Genomic DNA, 20,013 nt, shown 5'->3' with positions numbered 1-20,013 from the left:
ATTATTGTTAGTTAAGTAGTAGTACACAGCTGGTCACATGAAGTCCACATTGTGGCCTCCATATGTGGGACAACCTACTTCATGTAGAATAAAACAGCTTTTTCTAGGCCACTGTAATGTCTGGAGTCTGAATCATGTGTCAGTGGACATAAATATATACTGTATATATAACCGTTCAAAAGTTTGGGGTCAGTAAGCTGTAGATAGCTGCCCGAGAGGCATTTCAAAGATGGCCGCTGAGTGAAATGATTATTGCTTCAAAGGGACTTTGCCTGTACACAATGCCGTTTGCTTCGGGGTTTGGGCGGAACTGACTGACCGGCAGTTTCTCTCAGTTTTTCCCCTCTGTTTGGCCTAATGTGTTTGTGGTCATGCGCTGGATCCTTCACTGGAAACCAAAAGTAACTCATACCAGCTTAACATTTTCTCTTTGAATATACTTGCATCCAGGAACAATACAAGTCGACACCATTATGATTCAGAGTTTGCCAAGAAGTATTTCCTACTAAAGAAAAGTGGTATTTGACTCAGATAAGCGTATCCATAACAGACTCGCGGGCGTGGCCTTGGCAACTTGTCAAGTGCATTATGGGTGTTGAAGTTTTCCTAAATTTTTAACGAAAGGAAAGAGACCAGCCTTTTTTCTCTGTTTTCTCTAGTCAGGTGACAACGGTTTAAACAAATATTTTTACATTCTACTGTATAGGCAACCAAATTTTATTGAAAGCCCATTTTGCCAGCAAGTACCCCTTTAATCCCAACAGAAGAACTAACAATAGGTGTAAAAAATGGGTAAACTTGCATGTATCATCTGTCTGTCCTGAAGGATCCTGAAGTTAGAAAAGAGCACCTGTAATTGTTAACAAAATCACAGTAAACTAGTAGCATTTACAGTTTTCACTTTAAGGTCATGCATGCATGCAGTAGGCTACATCATCTCAAAATGTTTTCCCCTCAAAGGCATGTTAAGAAGTGATTGCATAGAGATGCTTAAGTCACAATATAATAAATAATATGAGAATAATTTTAACCAAATCTTTGCAGTACAGATGAGTCTGGAGAAGGACCTACCTGCACCCCTTAGTAGGGCAGCTGAAACATCTTAAGTGTTTTTATAACATCACACATATGGATCATCTCAGAATACTAATTGATCCAAATTATCTTCATTTTGATTCCTCACTGCTTTTTCTTTGTGTTTACTGAAAAGATTTGCATATTCCATTGGTTAATATTGACAGGATCAAATTTTACTGCATTGCAGCAAACAACTTGAACTTGCTAAGAATAGAAACATGACTGTTACTATCCTAACACAAGAACATATATCCTGTTCTATTGCACTATTCAAATGCTTACAAAAAAAGAAAATTGAAGAAATTGCTTTAATTAAAAAAAGAATGTATTGACAGAATTTTATCAGTTTGTGTTATATGTTTACACAGTTTGTATCTGAAAACTGTTGGACTTTACTTTTAATTGCACGTGGCATTCAGCACTGATTTCATGGTTTTCAACTAACCTGGGTGACGCTGTGTTTTGGTCACAGCAGTAATGACAAATTGGACAGGTACAAGGTAAAAAGTGAATTTCACAATTGTTTCTAAATCTCCACTGTACGATTATTTGATGTGATATAATATGATAGGTCTGATTATTAGATATGATATGCTCTGTCAGAGATTTACTGAGAAGTATTCATTCCGGTGAATGAAGCTAGTTAAATTATTGGGCTTTTTTACAGCATCTCAGTGTTGGTTTTTACAGCTGGTTTTTAAAGCCAAGGTTTTCTGCCAGAATAACAGATGCTGTGATTGTTTTATAGGGGTTTGTAAGTGTCTCTGAGAAGCAGAGTGATTCCACTCTGTCTGTTTAACATTCACTCTCACTTATCATGTTGATTTAATGGGATCTCAACTTAATTTGTTACATCTCTTATTCAACTGAGAAACGTGGTGACGTGGGGATGGAGTTAAAGCAGAAGCCTCATTGAAAATGTGACTGCGTTTTACAGTCTAACCTTTGAATTTACAGTTAGTCCCAACACATTTGGGTTCTTAAGAGACCTTTTCATTTTCACAGCAACCTAAATGAAGTGCACAGTCATGTAAGTGGCAATTACTGAGAGCAGACTAGTGTTTGAAATATGGATGTACTGTTGGAACGGGATCTCATTTGGTTCCATTTTAAGTTAGTGATTTCACTGACTTGATTAACTCGACCTCAAAGCAACTTTATTTTCCTTATATTGTGGAGAATGAAGCACACATTTGTTATAATTTTGTTGTTTTGTCTGCAAAGGAGAGCTTGTCATCTTAGATGATTCTTTGTGTTTTTACACATCTGGAGGCTATCTGACCTTCAGCTGAGAAAAGGACTTTGCTTAGAAGGCAAGCTCAGCCTCGAGGTGGTTGACATACTCTTTGTTATGTCAGAGAGGGATGAAGATGTAGGTCCTGAGATTACAGATGTAGACAGAAAAGGAAATGAGATAAATAGCAGTGGGATATATATGTAGTATGTGTCTGTGACATATTTTCTTTGAGTGTTAGTGGGGCGTTTGCATATGCTAAAAGGCATGCATGTTTTCGCCGTTGAAACCACTGAGAACACTATTTTAATGTAGTGTGCATTGTTGTTTTTTTATGTATATTATACATTTGCACGTTTTGAGACTAAAGTTGCACTTAAAATTTAATAAAAATGAATTTCATGTATTCCTTTCATCTAGATGGCATGAGACTTTGTGACTTTTCCTACTCTATACTTGATACTTCAGTCCAATAAAATTGGTTTTATAATAAATCCAAACCAAAAGCAAAAACAAAAAACAAAAAAAAACATGAGAGGAACTATAAAAGGAAGTGAAAATGGCAAATGAGCTCATGACTGGTCCTCTGCAGCCATCTACTGATTATATTGGTAATTTCATGTCATTTTAAAAGTTTTTTTTGTTTTCCAGCAGGTGACAGAAATCCTCCACTAAACCATGACACATTTTCCATGTATTTCCATGGATAAAAATGAGAAATGTATATCTTTTTAAAAGTTAATTTTACTGAGTTAAAAAATATATATTTTTATATATATATTAAAAAATATTTTACCCACATATTGCCAATCTAGACAATTACAGTAAAATATGGTTTGTCTATATTCTTAATGATTCATAAGGAATATTAGCTGTTTATTTATAATGGGATTTTGTTTTATACCCTCATCATACCCCCAACTGGTCTCAGGTTGATTTGTAGTGGATGTGAAGTCAGTTCTCCTCAAGATCACAAAGGTGTCATGGCAAAGTAACAATAGGTGAAGTTTATCACATAAATAACTATGGACATGATGATGTGCCTTTCAAGTGGAGTCAGAAATATTGTAATTACAAATTCAGAGCACATTAATGACTGAGCTAAGTCATATTTATGATTGGAAAACTCAGAAATCTCTATGATACATGAGTTGCAGAGTGTTGAGACGTTGGATGGAGCATAATATACAGTAAATAACATTGTATAATATATCTATAATATATTATATATTATATATAATATATTATTTATATTGTATCTATTTATAGTTATCTTAAATATATATTTTATATAGAGATCAGTGAGCACTTAGCAGAAAGCAAGGCTATAGTGAATTTATAGTGAAATCATTGCTAAGCAATGCTATTTCTCCATTATGTTTCTGACTTTTTTTGTAATAATGAATGCCCGATTTGGAGGGACGAGTTTTCCGGGGGCACTTGAAGGCATTTGACAATCAGAAAGAGTCCATATATTTTTGGTCTTCATTTTGAACTGTAAATTTATAATTTATTTTTGTGTGTTTTTCAGGACTATACCATCACCATGTATTTCCAGCAGTCCTGGCGCGATAAGCGTCTGTCCTACACTGGGATCCCTCTAAATCTTACTTTGGATAACCGAGTGGCTGATCAACTCTGGGTGCCTGATACTTACTTCATAAATGACAAGAAATCTTTTGTTCATGGGGTCACTGTGAAGAACCGCATGATTCGTCTACATCCTGATGGGACTGTGCTCTACGGCCTCAGGTCAGAGAGTTTGTGTGTGTGCAGTTTTTTAAAGTATTTTTTTGTTTTACTTTTTCTCTCTCTCATGCATTAGATTAATGTTTGATTCTTTTGTGTGCGTGCATCTATACATTTATCTCTGTCTGCATGTGTATGCTGTATTTTTGGCTGACCCTATTCCCCTGGCTGTCCTGATGTTGCTTTTTTTTAGAATTTAAAGCCCAGTGAGAGATGCGTCTCCTGTCTCAGTCAGGGAATATAGGTTCTGTTAATCAAAGAAAGATGAGGCTGTCCCTGTCCTGGTTGAACCAGGTTACCGGTACTTGTTAGCATTCACTAATTAGCAAGAGCACAATCCATATCTGGACCCCGGAATGGTTTCATCCAGACATTATTATTATAACATGTAAAGAGAACAAAAAAATGTAAGTCATGAGTACATTATGTACACTCCCCTTCAAATCTTTGGGGGTTTTAATGTTTTAAAAAATTTAGAAATATACAGTAAAATCAACATTTCAGTAATATTATGACATATTACAATTTAAAATAATTTATCTATTTGAATATATTTTAAAAATATAATTTATATCTGTGATGACAAAGCTGAATTTTCAGCATCATTACTCCAGTCTTCAGTGTCACATGATCCTTCAGAATAGTCGGACCTGCTGCTCAGGACATTTCTTATTATTATCAATGTTAAAAGCAGTTTAACTGCTTAATATTTTTGTGGAAAAATATTTTTTTCAGGATTCTTTGATGAATAGAGAGTGCAGTACATTATAAATGACTTAACTGTCACTTTTAATCAATTTAATGCATCTATGGTGAATAAAAGTTTTAATTTCCTTCCAAAAAATAAATGTAATTGACATTAAACTTTTTAAAAATCTTTTTTATGTTTTAAACACAAAATACATTTGGTTAGATTTATGCTAAAAATAAGACAACAAACTATATAACGAAAATAAACAATCCTTAGTATCCTATTAAGATTAGCTTATATTATTGTCACTGTAAACAAAAACAAAACAAAAAAAGTGTTTTAGGAAAATTCTGGCATGACTCACTAGAAGAGAAATAACGTTCAGTAGTCATTGTTAAAGGGATAGTTCACCCAAAAATGAAAAATAAATTAATTTGCTCACAATCGAGTTGTTCCAAACATGTATGCATTTCTGTCTTCTGCTGAACACAAAAGAAGATATTTTGAAGAAAGTTGGTAACGAAACAGATTTGGTTACCCATATTCTACGAAATATCTTCTTTTGTGTTCAGCAGAAGACATACATTCTTACAAGTTTGGAATAACTTGAGGGTGAGTAAACAATGACAGAATTTTCATTTTTTGGGTGAACTATCTCTTTAAATCTACCAAAACTTAAAAGGAAAATGATGATTAATAAAAGTCAAGATTAATGTCTTTCTGCAGAGGAAAAGCTGCAGTCCTACACTTCTTTCCCTACATAGTGTAGAGTTTGATTTGCAGCTTTGTCTGGCCGATATTCCCTCTCTCTCCATCTTGCTCAATACTGTATAATTCATATCTAATGTACTATGCCTGAGAGGTATGAACATGTGCTGCTCTACATCGGTGTGCACCTATTAGTGTGTGTCTATAAATATATGTGATCACTGATTAGATAACTATCTCTCTGCCAGAAAAACAATACGGAGTAATAAGGTGTTTTTGTGGGGGTGGATGTACCTGTTCGTGTATACAGTGTGTTTGTGTTTCATTTGTCAGGAAAAAGTGCTTTATACTCTTTCAGGGCTGCAGAACGAAGAAGCAATTCCATAAGTTGTCAAAAAGTGCAGCAGTCACGCACTGAAAGGCCATCACGTGTGTGTTTCCGTGTTAATTCAAGCTCAACTTAATTAAGATCCAGCCAGAGGCATTTCAGAGAGGGGCTCCACGCTGCAGACATGACTGAGACAGCGTTAAGGCAATTACACAGGAGAGGAATAAAGAGGGATGAAACACGAGAGTGATATAAGGAACGCAGTGTGCCTGCAGTGTTGTTTTACCAGCAGCTTGTGGGAGAACCTTTAAAATGACACGTGAATGAGCTTATATTAATGTGTATTACCTTCCAATTACTTGCTACATTTCACTTAATGGCGGTTGATAGGGAGATGATTACTTTTGTTTTGTGATATGAAGTAGTACACGTGTGCTTGTCAAATTATTATTAGTTCAGCATGAATTAAAGCTTTCCGATATATATACATCTCATTACAGGTGGAAGTAGGTGGCTGTAACAACATCTGCTCTTAAATGTTTCACTTACTTCTTCTGACACTGGACAATTTTTCTAAATTAATATAAGTATGTTTGATCATGATCAGTCAAACTCAAAAGCAAACTTGCTATTACTGTAGACATACTAAACAACTGGTCAATTGTGATAGTATCGTGTTGTTGTTTTTCACCTCATATCTGTAGGATAACTACCACAGCTGCTTGTATGATGGATTTGCGCAGATACCCGCTGGATGAGCAGAACTGCACGCTGGAGATTGAAAGTTGTAAGTGCTGTTCACGGTTTAACCGTTAGCATTCATGACTAGCACGCTGAATAGATAGGTTAATTGCATATCCACAATTAAGCATGTATATGAGTATTAGCTGAGAAAAGAAAACCCTAAAGTCATTATAGTATCATTAAATGGACCAAAAGTGGTTTTGAATCAATATTTTGTTTATTTTAGTTTTCTTATCATTAAACACAAGACTATCACTGGCCTATAGTTCACAGCCATTCATTTTACAGTCGAGTTTGTTAAACTAGTGTCCAGGGGTGCGTTTACCATAAGCAAAGTTTTCTCAAGTTCAGTCATTACCAATATAGTTCAACAATTTAACATTTCCCCAAACCATAGTTCCAACGATCATTTACAAACAGCATCGCAAAGTCGTGTGGTTGGAACTACAGTTCTTGACCTGTGGAATCATAGTTTCAATTTAGTATGACATGTGGACTTAAATAGATCATGCTCTTAATCACAATCATCTCATATATGCAAATTTCACTCTATGTATTTTAGTTTGTCAGAAGAATGAAAGCGCTATTTTTGAAGAGTGAATTGGGCGAATGTGGTCTAGAACCCCAGGGAAGTCAAGTCAAGTCAAATATATTTATATAGCGCTTTTCACAATACAGATTGTATCAAAGCTGCTTCACAGTATCAATCAAAACAACTTAACAGTGTTTGTTTATTACTGGAAAAAGACATCCAAGTTTGGTAGAGCTGATCAGTGGTATGATGGGTCATTTAATTTGAATATCCCCAACTGAGCAAGCCAAAGTTGTATTTATTTATTTACAAATAATAACTGCCAGTAACTGTAAGATAAAACATTTATATGAATGCCTGGCTTAATAGAGGCGTCTTTAGTCTGGTTTTAAACTGGGAGAACGAGTCTGAGCAACGAACAATATCAGGAAGGCTATTCCAGAGCTTTGGAGCTAAATGTGAAAATGCTCTCCCTCCTTTGGTGGATCTGGATATCCTAGGAATGACCAGAAGCCTCGAATTTAGTGATCTTAAAGAGCGCGATGGATTATAGGGCGATAGAAGATCCGTTAAATAGGAAGTCTGGAGTATGACGTAAGAGGGAACCTGCGATTGAATCAAACATCTGGAATTAAAGCAAAGCAACAAAGAACAAAAATAGCGAAGTAGTCCTCTGATGCCATGTTCAGTATTTACAGCAATTAATGAGAGTTCTATGTTGTTGAACAAATGTGGTTTGAACTAAGAGACGTGCTGTGCTGCAACAAAGTTACTATGGTTTCAGGAAAAAGTTGTGACTGGCTACTGTAGTTAAGTTCTACAACACCAAATTCTACTATGGTAGTTAAAGGAACACTTCGACTTTTTGGAACTTTAGCTTATTCAACGTATCCCCCAGAATTAGATAAGTCCATACATACCTTTTTCATCTCTGTGCGTGCTGTGCTGTAAGTCTGTTTGACGCACCCACCACTAGCCTAGCTTAGCACAAAGACTGGATGTAAATGGATACAGCTAGCATACTAATCCCAATAAGTGACAAAATAACGCCAACATTTTCCTATTTACATGTTGTGATTTGTATAGTCACTGTGTGTACAAATAACAATGTAATATGAGACACAGCCACTTTTTAAACGTTTAAATACTGGGAACTATTTTCTTAGAAGGCGAACCCCTGCTACTTGGGCGGAGTGATTACCGCAGCACCCGAGAAGCGCCGTTCTGTCAACAAAACCAACGTGACTAACTAGCTAGTAGCGAACGTGAACCTACAGACAGTAGCCTACTATTTCACAAACAAGGTCACTGTTTCTCAAAAATGAACACTGCCCATCCCCCCCTCCAATTCATTAGCAAGTAGAAGGCTACAGTCCTGAAAGTTACCTTTAGCGCTGCTTATTTGTTACTGGGGCGATAGAGCGTGTTTGTGACAACACAATACTAACATTAGTGGGGTTACATGGAGCCCGGTAACAACTGTAATAGTAGTGTGCACCCTATTCATGTAATAGTGTCACTAAGATTACATTACATCTAGCTAATGGCACTGTAACAGTAGGCTAGTCATCTAAAAACATAACGGAACACTTACCGCGGCCGCAGGTGATCCACTTTGTCCTGAATTTACTATCGATGGGATGGCCGTATCCTTTAGCACACGTTTCATGGTCCGTGTGGCAAATTGCATTTTTTCAAAATAGTCGTCCTCAGTGAAATGTTCTGAGCAAACGAAATAGTCCTTGATGATGTCTACAGGTGTGTTTGGATCGACAGAGCAAGTAGCCAATGATTCATCAGATCAGCGTTTTTGATTGGAATTCTATGAAACATCATGGTATTACCTGGTCTCCCCTGTTTATTGTCGCAGCTCTTCACAATACAGTGAACACCCATGATTGTAAACTTTGCATTTATTAGTAATTGCTGACTCTATTAGTCCAACTCTGAGCGAACTCTCTGCTCCTCAGCACTGCGCGTCTCAGGTGCTGCGGTTATCACTCCACCCAAGTAGCAGTGCTACAGTAGCAGCCTTCTGAGAAAATAGTTCCCAGTATTTAAACGTTTAAAAAGTGGCTGTGTCTCATATTACCTTGTTATTTGTACACACTGTGACTATACAAATCACAACATGTAAATAGGAAAATGTTGGCGTTATTTTGTCACTTATTGGGATTAGTATGCTAGTTGTATCCATTTACATCCAGTCTTTGTGCTAAGCTAGGCTAGCGGTGGGTGCGTCAAACAGACTTACAGCACGCACAGAGATGAAAAAGGTATGTATGGACTTATCTAACTCTGGGGGATACGTAGAATAAGCTAAAGTCCCAAAAAGTCGAAGTGTTCCTTTAAGCAGCGATTTACGCTGTTGTACTGAAACGCACCCCATGGTAGACAGTTCACACTGGACACGTTCTTGTATTCTGTCTGTTTTTTTTATTTATTATGTACATATGCAGAGTGGCTTTTCCATCACGTACTCTTCAGCATCTTGTACCATGATTGTCACAATATTAAGACATCTAGTCAAGACACGTCTTGAGCATTGAGCATGTCTCCAACATTCTGTTACATGTGTTTCATCTCACTGTTTTTTAACTCAAGATCACGTCCTTTGTGAATGGCTTCACATGTGAGGAGGTAAAGGAAGGTAGTAATTCCAAGTTGTATTTCTCCTCAGGTAGGAAAATGGGTCAGGGGGCATGATTAATTTTGTTAATTTTCTTTTCACACCATTCTGTTTAATTAATACCATTAAATTAATATAAAACATTGACAGCTCTAAAAATACATAGAGCGAAGGTAAATGCAAAAAGTCCACATTTTCAATGAAAGCTTTAAATAAAGATGCATGAATTTCTTGCAGCAATGCAGCAAAAACTGGCACAATCTGTTGCATAATCCTAATGCATGCATTCATGCATCATTATTCATTTATCAAGAAAAATACCTGCAGAGAATCTGGCTGTGCTGACCAATCTCTCTGTTTCATCTTTCTCAGTCTCTGCAGTCTCTTACTCTCTGTCACTCTTTCCTTTTGCTCTCTTTCATCTCCTCCCCTCATCTCTTTTGCACTTTGCCTCTCTCGGTGTGACAGACATTGTTTGTAATTGGGTGTCTGCTTTGTTGGGCAGACAGCTGTATTCCTCTGAGGCTGCTGTCATGTCAGAGCTCTGAGATGCATATCACAGCAGGAAGGAGAAACCTCAACACCAACATCACAGCAGACATAATAAACCATGTCGCTTTCACACGGCAGACAAGATCACTTACTGTAATAAGAGACAAAAAGACTTTCCACAAATAAGTTAATAGTAGTTAATAGTTCACCCAAAAATGAAAATTGTGTCATCACTCACCCTCAAACCTGTATGTTCTTTTGAATTTTGAAGATTGTTGGTAGCCAAACAATTTTGGAGACCATTGACTTCCATAATGGCCAAGGGAAAAAAAAGAAAGAAAAAAAACACTCAAAATATCTAGTTTTGGAATATATTTCATTCATATTTCATATGAACCATCCCTTTACGCACATGTCATGGAATAAAGTCTCGTTTATTCTTTTTTGTCAAAAGGTCAGTAAACATTTGCATTCAATTTGTTATGGAGCCTTTCATTTGGATGCTATTCATTTTATATGAATTTGGCCATTTTTTTACAAACCAAAATTTTATGTCACACAGTTTGCTTTTAATAAACTCGGATGCTTTGACCTTTCATTGACTCTTTTTTTCCGAAAATCACATAACAGGGTTTAATACAAAATGGGACAGCTAAATATTTTTTATTGACTCAATATTTAAAAGATATGAACCACAATAATTTAATCTCAATTTAGGAGATTTTTTTTTTAATTGGTACTGTCAATACAGTGGAAGAGGAACAGGTTACAGGCCAAAAACATTTTGGAACAGTCATGGGACACCAGAGTGTACACTTTTTGTAGAAAGCAGCACCAATTAATCCAACGTTAAAGACTCGGACATTAAAGAGAAGGGGACCGGGAAGAGTAGACCTTCATGAGGATTATCGCTGTGCTTCAGTCACTCAGGAGTATAGGCTGATGTTTCTTTTGATTGGACTTAATGAAGAACAGGAAGAATTGACTATCGTAATACTTTATCTTTTAATGAAGCTTTTAATGTTCTACAGTACTGTGCTCTCCTGGAGATAAGCGCACAGAGTCTGCAGGGACAATCTTTAACAGCTAGACCTGGACCCGGACCTCTCACAGAAGTGTTCTCACTGCATTCACATGCTGATTTACCCCACTGACAATATAGACTTTGGGAATGTGAGAGAGGCAGCTTTCCCTTGAGCCAGCATGCTGTTTTGTGGATATATGTGTATTTCTGAATGTTTCTGTCCCTCTTTTGTTTCTCAGATGGCTACACTACAGATGACATTGAGTTCTACTGGCAAGGAGGAAGTTCAGTGACGGGGGTGGACAACATTGAGCTGCCGCAATTCTCTATTATTGATTATAAAACACTGTCTAAGAAAGCTGTGTTTGCCACAGGTACAGTGCGCTCCCTGCATGAGATGAGTCAGCCCCCCTCAGTACTATATGCCAAGATTCTTTCAGTTCACTTCAGTTAAAAAATTATTCATTAAAATAGTTGTATATTTGTAAGCACAGAAATTTGAAAGTGGTATGCGTGTTGTTTGTGTACAAAATTATGCAGTTCGCTGCTACATAATGTCTGGTCCAGTTTGCAGCTTATTTTCGTCAAGACCCGCCCACTTAGATGGGAATCTATCTGACTGACATATTAAAAGACCAACCACAGTTTGTTTTAGTAAATCTGAAACATGATACCATATTAATAGACCGGTGCAGAAAAAGCTCATTCGAAATATGGTGTAACAGTCTCCTCAGTTTGTTAACAAATGCATGCATATACACGACTATTCAAAAGTTTGGGTTCAGTAAAAAAAAAATACTTTTGAAAGAAATTAATACTTTTATTGACACTGAAGTAAGTATTGGCTGTAATGAGTAATGGCTGCTGAAAACTCAGCTTTGCCATCACATTAATACATTACATTTTAAAATCTATTAAAATAGAAAAAAGTTATTTTAAATTGTAATAATAATCAACTTTATTTTATATAACGCCTTTAAAGCAGCTTCTCAAGGCACTTTACACAATAAAAATACAAAGAGAGAGGGGGAAAAAATACACAAATACAAAGCGTACAAAGAACACAAAATAATTAAAACCATCAAGAAAATGCTAACCTTTTAGGTTTTAGGTTGGATTTAAAAATGCTTAGATTTTGTGCATCTTTAATATGAGAAGGAAGTGTGAAAGCACTGTCCCATATAGATAGTAAACGTGTCCGTGTCTAATGTCACAATATTATTGTTTTTACTGAATTTTTGGTCACATAAATGCAGCCTTATTGTGCATATGAGGCTTCTTTCAAAAACATTTAAAAAAATCTTACCAACCCCAAACTTTTGAATGAATTATTACTGTGTGATTAAATGACTGAACTGTGTGTGTCCAGAACAGGATTAAGCACTAAAAGGTGAAATGACAACCAAATCTAGCTGCAGTGTTTAAGTGGCCGTGTACCTCACTGACACAAAACACTTTAATTTCTCACTTTCAGGGTCGTATCCTCGTCTGTCTCTCAGTTTTAAACTGAAGAGAAACATTGGATATTTCATCCTGCAGACCTACATGCCTTCAACACTGATCACCATCCTGTCCTGGGTCTCCTTCTGGATCAACTATGATGCTTCAGCTGCAAGAGTTGCACTAGGTGTGTGTGTGTGTGTGTGTGTGTACACCTAGTACTTCACACCAACTAAAGACATACATTTATTGCACTTTTTCTACACCCACCTTTTCCCATTTCTTAAATTTACAATACATGTCAACCAGTTTCTAAACAAGCTTTTTTAAACATTGTAAAATTGACTCGTTTTAGGAATCACCACCGTTCTGACTATGACTACAATCAACACTCATCTTAGGGAGACTTTACCTAAGATCCCTTATGTGAAGGCCATAGATATCTATCTGATGGGCTGCTTTGTCTTTGTGTTCCTGGCCTTGCTCGAGTATGCTTTCGTCAACTACATATTCTTCGGCCGTGGTCCACATTTACGGAAGAAAGTGGCAGAAAAAGCTGCAAAAAGCAACAATGAGAAGAGTAACAAAGTTCAGGTGGGTTTTTGACCAGCTCTTATGTTTACACTAAGTAATTTTTTTTTGATTAATACAGTAGAGGTGTTGGACTTCATACTGTCTCCTATTATTATATGTAGATTACCTTCATCAAACATTAACAAGTTAATTTTTAAAAACACTAATTTAATAACACTGTTAAATGTAATCTTTAGAAAATCTGATATTTTTTCGTACATTATAATGTGGTCATGCCTTAATGTACTTTTAGCATTTGGATTTTAGTTTTTAGTGTTTTAGTTTAAATTCAATTTCGGCATCATAACATTGGCCAAAACTTGAAAATATTAATTGTCTTGGCAGCATTGGCCAGAATTTTAATATTGATACATCTCTAAATTCTAAATCACTTTTATTTACTAAAATTCAGTTTTATTTATTCCTTCTTTTATATTAATAAAGGTTGATGTCCATGGACACATTCCCCTGACAAACCTTGATCTGCGCCTTAGTGGGGCAGAGATGTTAGGTGCTCTTGGGGACCCGAGGAACACCATGTTCTCTTATGATAGTGCCAGCATCCAATACCGTAAGCCCCTTACAAGTCGGGACCTCTATGGACGGCCCACTGCCTCTATCGAGAGGCCAATGGCACGAAAAAAGAGTCATCTTAGGAGGCGAGCCGCTCAGCTGAAGGTGAAGATTCCAGACCTGACAGATGTAAACTCCATTGACAAGTGGTCACGTGTCATTTTTCCAATCACCTACACCTTCTTTAACTTAGTATACTGGCTGTATTATGTCCACTAAGGAGCAGCACTGACTCAACCCAGCCATACACACATCAGGTCAGGCTCTCTTACCCTCCTTGTGGTTTTGACTGCCAGTCAGACAGGAGGAAGAGGTGCATTCTGTAGTTAGCCCTTCTCTGTAAATTATTAAACTATATATAATATAAATCTGTATTATAATTTTTCAATAAGAAAATAAGTCAAAATGACTACTCAACTTTTGCTGCTTAATGTAGATTATCATAAATATTAGTTAAAATTGTCGCTGTATTTTTGCACTTTGCTTCTGTGGGATCAATTTCACTGACTTGCAGAAAGTGCAACTACGCAATGGGGAGAAAATAGGCTTTTCTTAGCTGACGACTGTAGTGCACATCTACTGTAGGTCAGACAGGCTTGAGTTTGTAAAACAGCATTTGAAAGTTGTTTTCATCATTTATCTTTCATATTATGAAGCTCTTAAAAGGATGTTCTGGGTTTTTTACAAGCTCTGACATTTGTAGCATAAATTTCATTACAACAGAAATTTATTTTGACCTGTCCCTCAGTTTTCTTATAAATAATTGGAATAAATAATTTTCAAATAAAGCTCTTAATTTCAAATTACTTTTATTTGTAGATATTATTAAAGCTGACCCCTTTGTTTTACAAAAAAGTTGACTTATTTATTTAAGAAAACCAATTGTTATTCAGTTATTTGTGTCTGAGGTCAATATGACCCAAGCTAAAGATTAAGAGGAATAGTAAAAGTTGTGTCAACCTAAGTGTCGACCTAATTCTGTTCAATATCTGTGGTATTAGTTTGTGGTTACAGTAAGATACTTACAATAGAAGTATACAGGCCAGGCAATTGAAATAACCACATAACATGAAACGCTATGGAACTTTACACCAGTTCCCATAATGTAATGGTTGAGCACTGCTTACATGGGCCAAACGGAATTAATGTGCACTATAATTTACTTATTATAAGTTAATTCACCTAAAAAAGTAGTTCCTTCAAAAAATGACATTTTATAGTTGGCCGAAGGAGCTTAACTTGAATTAAAACCTGGAACATTTCTTTAAAACAAGACTATATTGTTCAAGTTTGTTGATGAAAGCCTAAGACGCATCACATACTGTAGATTAAACCTGTTCTTCTTATTAAGACTTCACTACCAAGAAATGGCCTCATCATTTGGGTTACAGTATTTATATTGCTTGGTTAAGACTAAAACTCAAAAAAAAAAAATATTGTCTGCAGCTCTGGTGTGTCTATATGTGGCCTAACACACTTTTTGTTCTCTATAATCAAATGTAGTTAATCTGCCAAGAATGGATGTCCTTGCATCAATATGACAACACATGATGACAAGCAGGATGTTCAGGAGTTCAAAGTCTGGACAGTATGTAAATTTGTACATTAAAACATATCAGGTATCGGAAGATCTATGATGTCATCAAGTTTTTCTATACTTTTTCTTATAAGCCAATTAATCCTGCATATTTTATTCAAAGCAGTAGTTGAATTTTCACCCCACTTTATATTAAGTGTCTAACTACTGTATAGTGTGTACTAACATTTATATTAATAATTTCATACAATGCACTTACACTATACGTATATTTAAAAATACCCTCATGAAATTACAGCTGTAATTCATTTCTCTAATTACTCTGTTGTTGACCCTTCTCTTACATCTTAAGTGAAGTGAAGTGACCAAGTATGGTAACCCTCTTTGTCTATTTGTCCTCTGTATTGATTTAACCCATCCAAGTTAGTGCACACACATTAGAGGTAGTGAGTAGTGAACACTGGGCAGTGGTTTGCTGTGGTGCCCGGGGAGCAATTGTGGGTATTGAGGGTGGAAGAGAATGCTCTTCTTTCAGTCCCCCCATCTACATTTTCCTGCCGGTATTGAGAATTGAACCCGCAACCTTGGGGTTACAAGTCAGACTCTCTAACCATTAGGCCACAAATGCTCCATTAAACCTAAATAAACTTACCCATGCTGCCCTATAAACCTACCCATACCACCAAACCACCATGCTCAATAGCAGCAAAAGTGTGTTGGGTATCACTTTATTTTACTGTGTTCTTGTTACACGTTACATGTAATTACTATAGTAATTACATGCAACTAACACTTATCTCTCAACATGAACACAATAAGTGCATTGTACCTAATAGATAGATATAGATGTAGGTACATAGTAGTTAAAGACACCTAATATAAAAAGTGACAGTTTAATACTGTAAAGCCCAATAAAATCCAGACTTGATTCATTAGCAAGAGGTTATATATAGCTTAATTATGTTAGTTCCTATTGCTCAATAATTGACTCAGTACTCCTAACGCTATTGCAATCGAAATGTAGCTATGACTTTAAATATAGCCATTGTTTTAGGGATGTAGTTCTAACTATTTATATAGTAAGTGACTTCACTGTAGTTACCTTTCAAATTTGTATTTAGCTTTAAACATATTCACTGCGAGTTATATATTATCCAAGCTCACCAAAATGTCAGATAGGACTTAACAAATTAGATTTTTCCTCTTTATGGCTGAACTTGTGCCTTTAAAAAACAAAAACAAAAAAACAAAACAAAAAACACATTTTACAGGGTTTACCATTCACTAGCTTAGTTTAAATTTTCTGAATGGATTTCCACTTTTCTATAGAACAAAGATTACTCAAGGGTACCACACATAATCAAAATGAAAGGTACTTTCAAGGGCTTTTCCAATGCCCTGCATTTATATATGTAATATTATAAATATATGAATATATATATGGCATGTAAATAAATTGCTTGCATTGCAACACTCTTTTTAGTGTCAATCTGACTGGGACATAAACAGCTCAGTAATTGTCCAGGAGTGACCTAACTCCATTAAAGATTCTCATTTAAAGCTAATTAAAGAGATCTCAAGAGTGGCAGAACAAAAACGAAGCTCACACACGGTCCAGCCAGAATCAGCATGAAGACACAAACACGTAAAACACATAGAAGTGAAAACATATTTAATATAGGGGTCTGATAGGCCATATATCACTCATACAACGGCAAATGCCAAAAAAAAAAAAAAAATTAAACAGTATCCTATATCCCTGTATGATTTCTGTAATTGCACTCATGCTAATGGCCGGTGCAATCTTGTGCAGATGCGGAGTGTGTTGAAGGAGAATGCATTGTCACTGATTGAGACTGATAAGATGATTGTATTTGAGTGTATGTTTGTATTTAAGCCTAGCAACCACAGTTGTACTTAAGGATACTTTATTTTAAATCGTAGACATTTTGAATGAATTCAAATAAAATATCCCACTAAGCAAAATGTGAAGAGCTGATTATTGCATTGTCGTTGCATTAACACAGGACATAGGTGTTCTTTTGTGAACCGGGAGGTCTATGAATCATGATGGACACTGAATTAACTGTGGATTGGATTAAAAAAAAGGGTTAATTGTTCTGACAAACCATGTCTGGGGGGTTTCTGCCTTTTATCATTTGATCTGCCTATTATTATGTTGACTCGCATAGACAAAAAAGGAACAACTCTCGACTCATGTGTTGGCATTAATATTTTTAGTTGCTTTATTTAGAAAGGCATCCTTTTGGGGTGTGAAACCAAAATTAGTTTGCATTTCATGGAGAGCTGAACAAAATCTCTGGCATCCGTTTAGCTTTTCATCGTGTAAAATCCTCAGCTTCAAAACTATCCTAGCACCATTAATCACGCAACTTCAAGTCAACTCTAGTCCATAATGATGTACTGTAGCTTGAACAATAATATTCAGCCTGTTGAGCTCTTTATGAACACTTCATAGGTAGAGAGACTGAGAGATTCCCGGTTCTTTCCATAAGGTTCCTGTTTGCCCGCATGCAGTCATTGTCTCATAATATAGACATCAGAAATCCTTTGTATCCAGTAATGAAAGTAATGTTGAAAATCTTTGACAGCAGATGGCACAGAATCATCTTTATAAGGAAATGTACAGGTTGGTATCTTCATTTCAACTGCAGCACCACCTAAAATAAGACACAATGTCAGCAGAGGTAAGCGTTGGTGCCACTATTGTATAATAAAGTGCCCCTTTTATGATTTTTTGGACGTTGCCTTTCATGTAGTGTTATTTAGCTGTTTTGAATGTAGAAGTTATGCAAAGTTTCAAAGATCAAAGTGAACGATAAATGTAGTTATTGTCTCCCAAAAGAAAGAACCGATTCTGAACTGCCTGAAACGAGTCATCAGTCTGTAATTCCAGCCTTGCTGAGCGAACCTCTAGGTTTGCAGGTTTTTTGGCTCCCCCTGAACACCGTCTACTTTGACTCGCCCTTAAACACTAGTTTTAGCTGAGGCCTGGAAGAGTTTGGTTCATGTTGTCGACATTTCGAGAAGACGCTCTTTTCTGCATTGCGAATTTAAATCCACTTTGTATGCACTTCCGAAAGATGTAAAACCAACACTATGATAACCGTTCGTATCACTGTATACAAGTGCTGAGGAAGCCTCCTGAAATGCAGATATAGTAAAGGGCGTTTTGTATTATAACATGTGCTGTAAGGGATAGACCAATCACAACAGCCTGTACCATCTGACCAATCAGAGCAGAGTAGGCACTCGGAAAGGAGGGGTTTGAAGAGACCAAATCCTTTCTAACCGTTTCAGACACTGACAAAAGAGGTGATGCTGCAATGTTTTGTTTTTGTTTTTTTAAAGAAAATATAAGTTGTTTTTTTTACCTTGGATATGTGTAAACCTATTTTAGGAGACTCCAAAACAAAATTAGAAACTAATAAGGGCACTTAAATAGTCCATTACCTTAACCTTAAGCATTACCTTATTAGCAGCCTCTAGTGAACTGATGAGAGTTTGCAGCTCCTCTTTATTCATTTCTATATTCACAGATCTCTGAAGTCCATTCTCTTTCAGGTCCAGACTGAGATTTAGCAGAGGGGTGTTTAAAGCTGACAGCTTATCACTGGATAATGCCAGCTAGGAAGGAGAGGGGGGAGGACGTAAGAAAGCAATATTAGCAAATGGAAAAATCAATAGATTTTCTTATCGCTATGATTAATGCATACGTGTATGTGTGTGCTTGGTGCACCTTTAACTGCCAGTTAAAGTCCTGTAGCTGTGTGCTAGAGATGGTATTAGTTCTCTCCACCAGAGCATGTCTGATCTCATCAAACCTGGACCGCACACACTGGACAACAGCCTCAGCCCGTGCTGTGGCCAAATCACTCAGCAGTTCCTGGATCTTCAGACGTGCACAAAATAATCCATCTCACAAATGAATCAGATGTTTAGTCAACCAATAAATCTATCTATTTGAACATTTATATGACTCTGTACACAGTTAGACACGTTTATATGTCTGTTCAGATTCTCCTCTGCTAACCTCTTGATCTGAGCAGCCCCTTCCTACAGCAAAGCGGATGAGAGAAGAGAGAGTGTTCATTAACTCCACCCATTCTGTCAGACTCCACCGATCACTGTAATCTGTTTGCCTCGGACCACTCCGCCCGCACACCCCATCCACCACCCTGTGCATGAGCTTACAAAAGAAACAAGGAATTGGAAGTTTTCAGGGTTCAAAGTTAAGCTAATAAACAAAGATTACTGTTTTTAAGTTTCATCTAGAATTACGCATTTTTAAACAACAGATAACATAATAATTTTTGTTAAAAAAAAAAGTGATCCCAACTGTTTTTTAAAAAAGTAAACGAACAAAACAATCCACAAGCCAAAAACTATACCAAGAGACCCGGCTGATCTCAAGCTAATGGCAGAAGGTGTGCTGTCTATGTGTGCTACTGGTGTCGAAACAGAATCAAAACAACTATTTGTGCATTTATGTCATTTCATAAATAGCATTATATACTTACTTTAGGACATTCTTCAGATGGCAATTTGTCGAGCAATTTGATCATTTTGCTGTCTGTCGTCTTCCTCAGCGTCAATGATGTCAGCTGACCGAAATGTCACATGACTTCATCTTCTGTCGGCTGTCGCGTCAGTGCCTTCAG

General features: G+C 36.5%; 2 protein-coding genes across 4 annotated transcripts in view; one reads left to right on the top strand and one right to left on the bottom strand.

Annotated features, from left to right (window-relative positions):
- Positions 1-15,594, top strand: part of gabrb1 (gamma-aminobutyric acid type A receptor subunit beta1) — a 24,387-nt gene extending 8,793 nt beyond the window's left edge. The window contains exons 4-10 of one of the 3 annotated variants that reach the window (XR_008809300.1): positions 3,843-4,063; positions 6,492-6,574; positions 11,448-11,582; positions 12,683-12,835; positions 13,004-13,242; positions 13,666-14,107; positions 15,298-15,594. Coding sequence is in view for 2 of the 3 variants with exons in the window: in XM_056269048.1 (XP_056125023.1) it covers positions 3,843-4,063; positions 6,492-6,574; positions 11,448-11,582; positions 12,683-12,835; positions 13,004-13,242; positions 13,666-14,013 (1,179 nt within the window). In the remaining variant the exon portion in view is untranslated. Of the gene's footprint in view, positions 1-3,842; positions 4,064-6,491; positions 6,575-11,447; positions 11,583-12,682; positions 12,836-13,003; positions 13,243-13,665; positions 14,462-15,297 lie in introns of those variants that run through there. The other 2 variants (XM_056269049.1, XM_056269048.1) reach the window with 2 other exon arrangements.
- commd8 (COMM domain containing 8) lies at positions 2,970-20,013 on the bottom strand. Its single transcript, XM_056269062.1, has 6 exons — positions 19,873-20,013; positions 19,386-19,541; positions 19,092-19,244; positions 18,824-18,979; positions 17,934-18,012; positions 2,970-2,980 (listed from the first exon to the last, which is right to left on the bottom strand). Exons 1-5 carry the CDS (start codon positions 19,915-19,917, stop codon positions 17,992-17,994), a joined length of 531 nt encoding a protein of 176 aa, XP_056125037.1. The 5' UTR covers positions 19,918-20,013; the 3' UTR covers positions 2,970-2,980; positions 17,934-17,991.

This window comes from Rhinichthys klamathensis, unplaced genomic scaffold, assembly GCF_029890125.1.
Source record: "Rhinichthys klamathensis goyatoka isolate OS25496 unplaced genomic scaffold, OSU_Roscu_1.1 h1tg000280l_1, whole genome shotgun sequence".
Lineage (NCBI taxonomy): Eukaryota > Metazoa > Chordata > Actinopteri > Cypriniformes > Leuciscidae > Rhinichthys > Rhinichthys klamathensis.
Note: the sequence above shows the minus strand (reverse complement) of the source record. Positions and strands in the feature narration are given on the sequence as shown.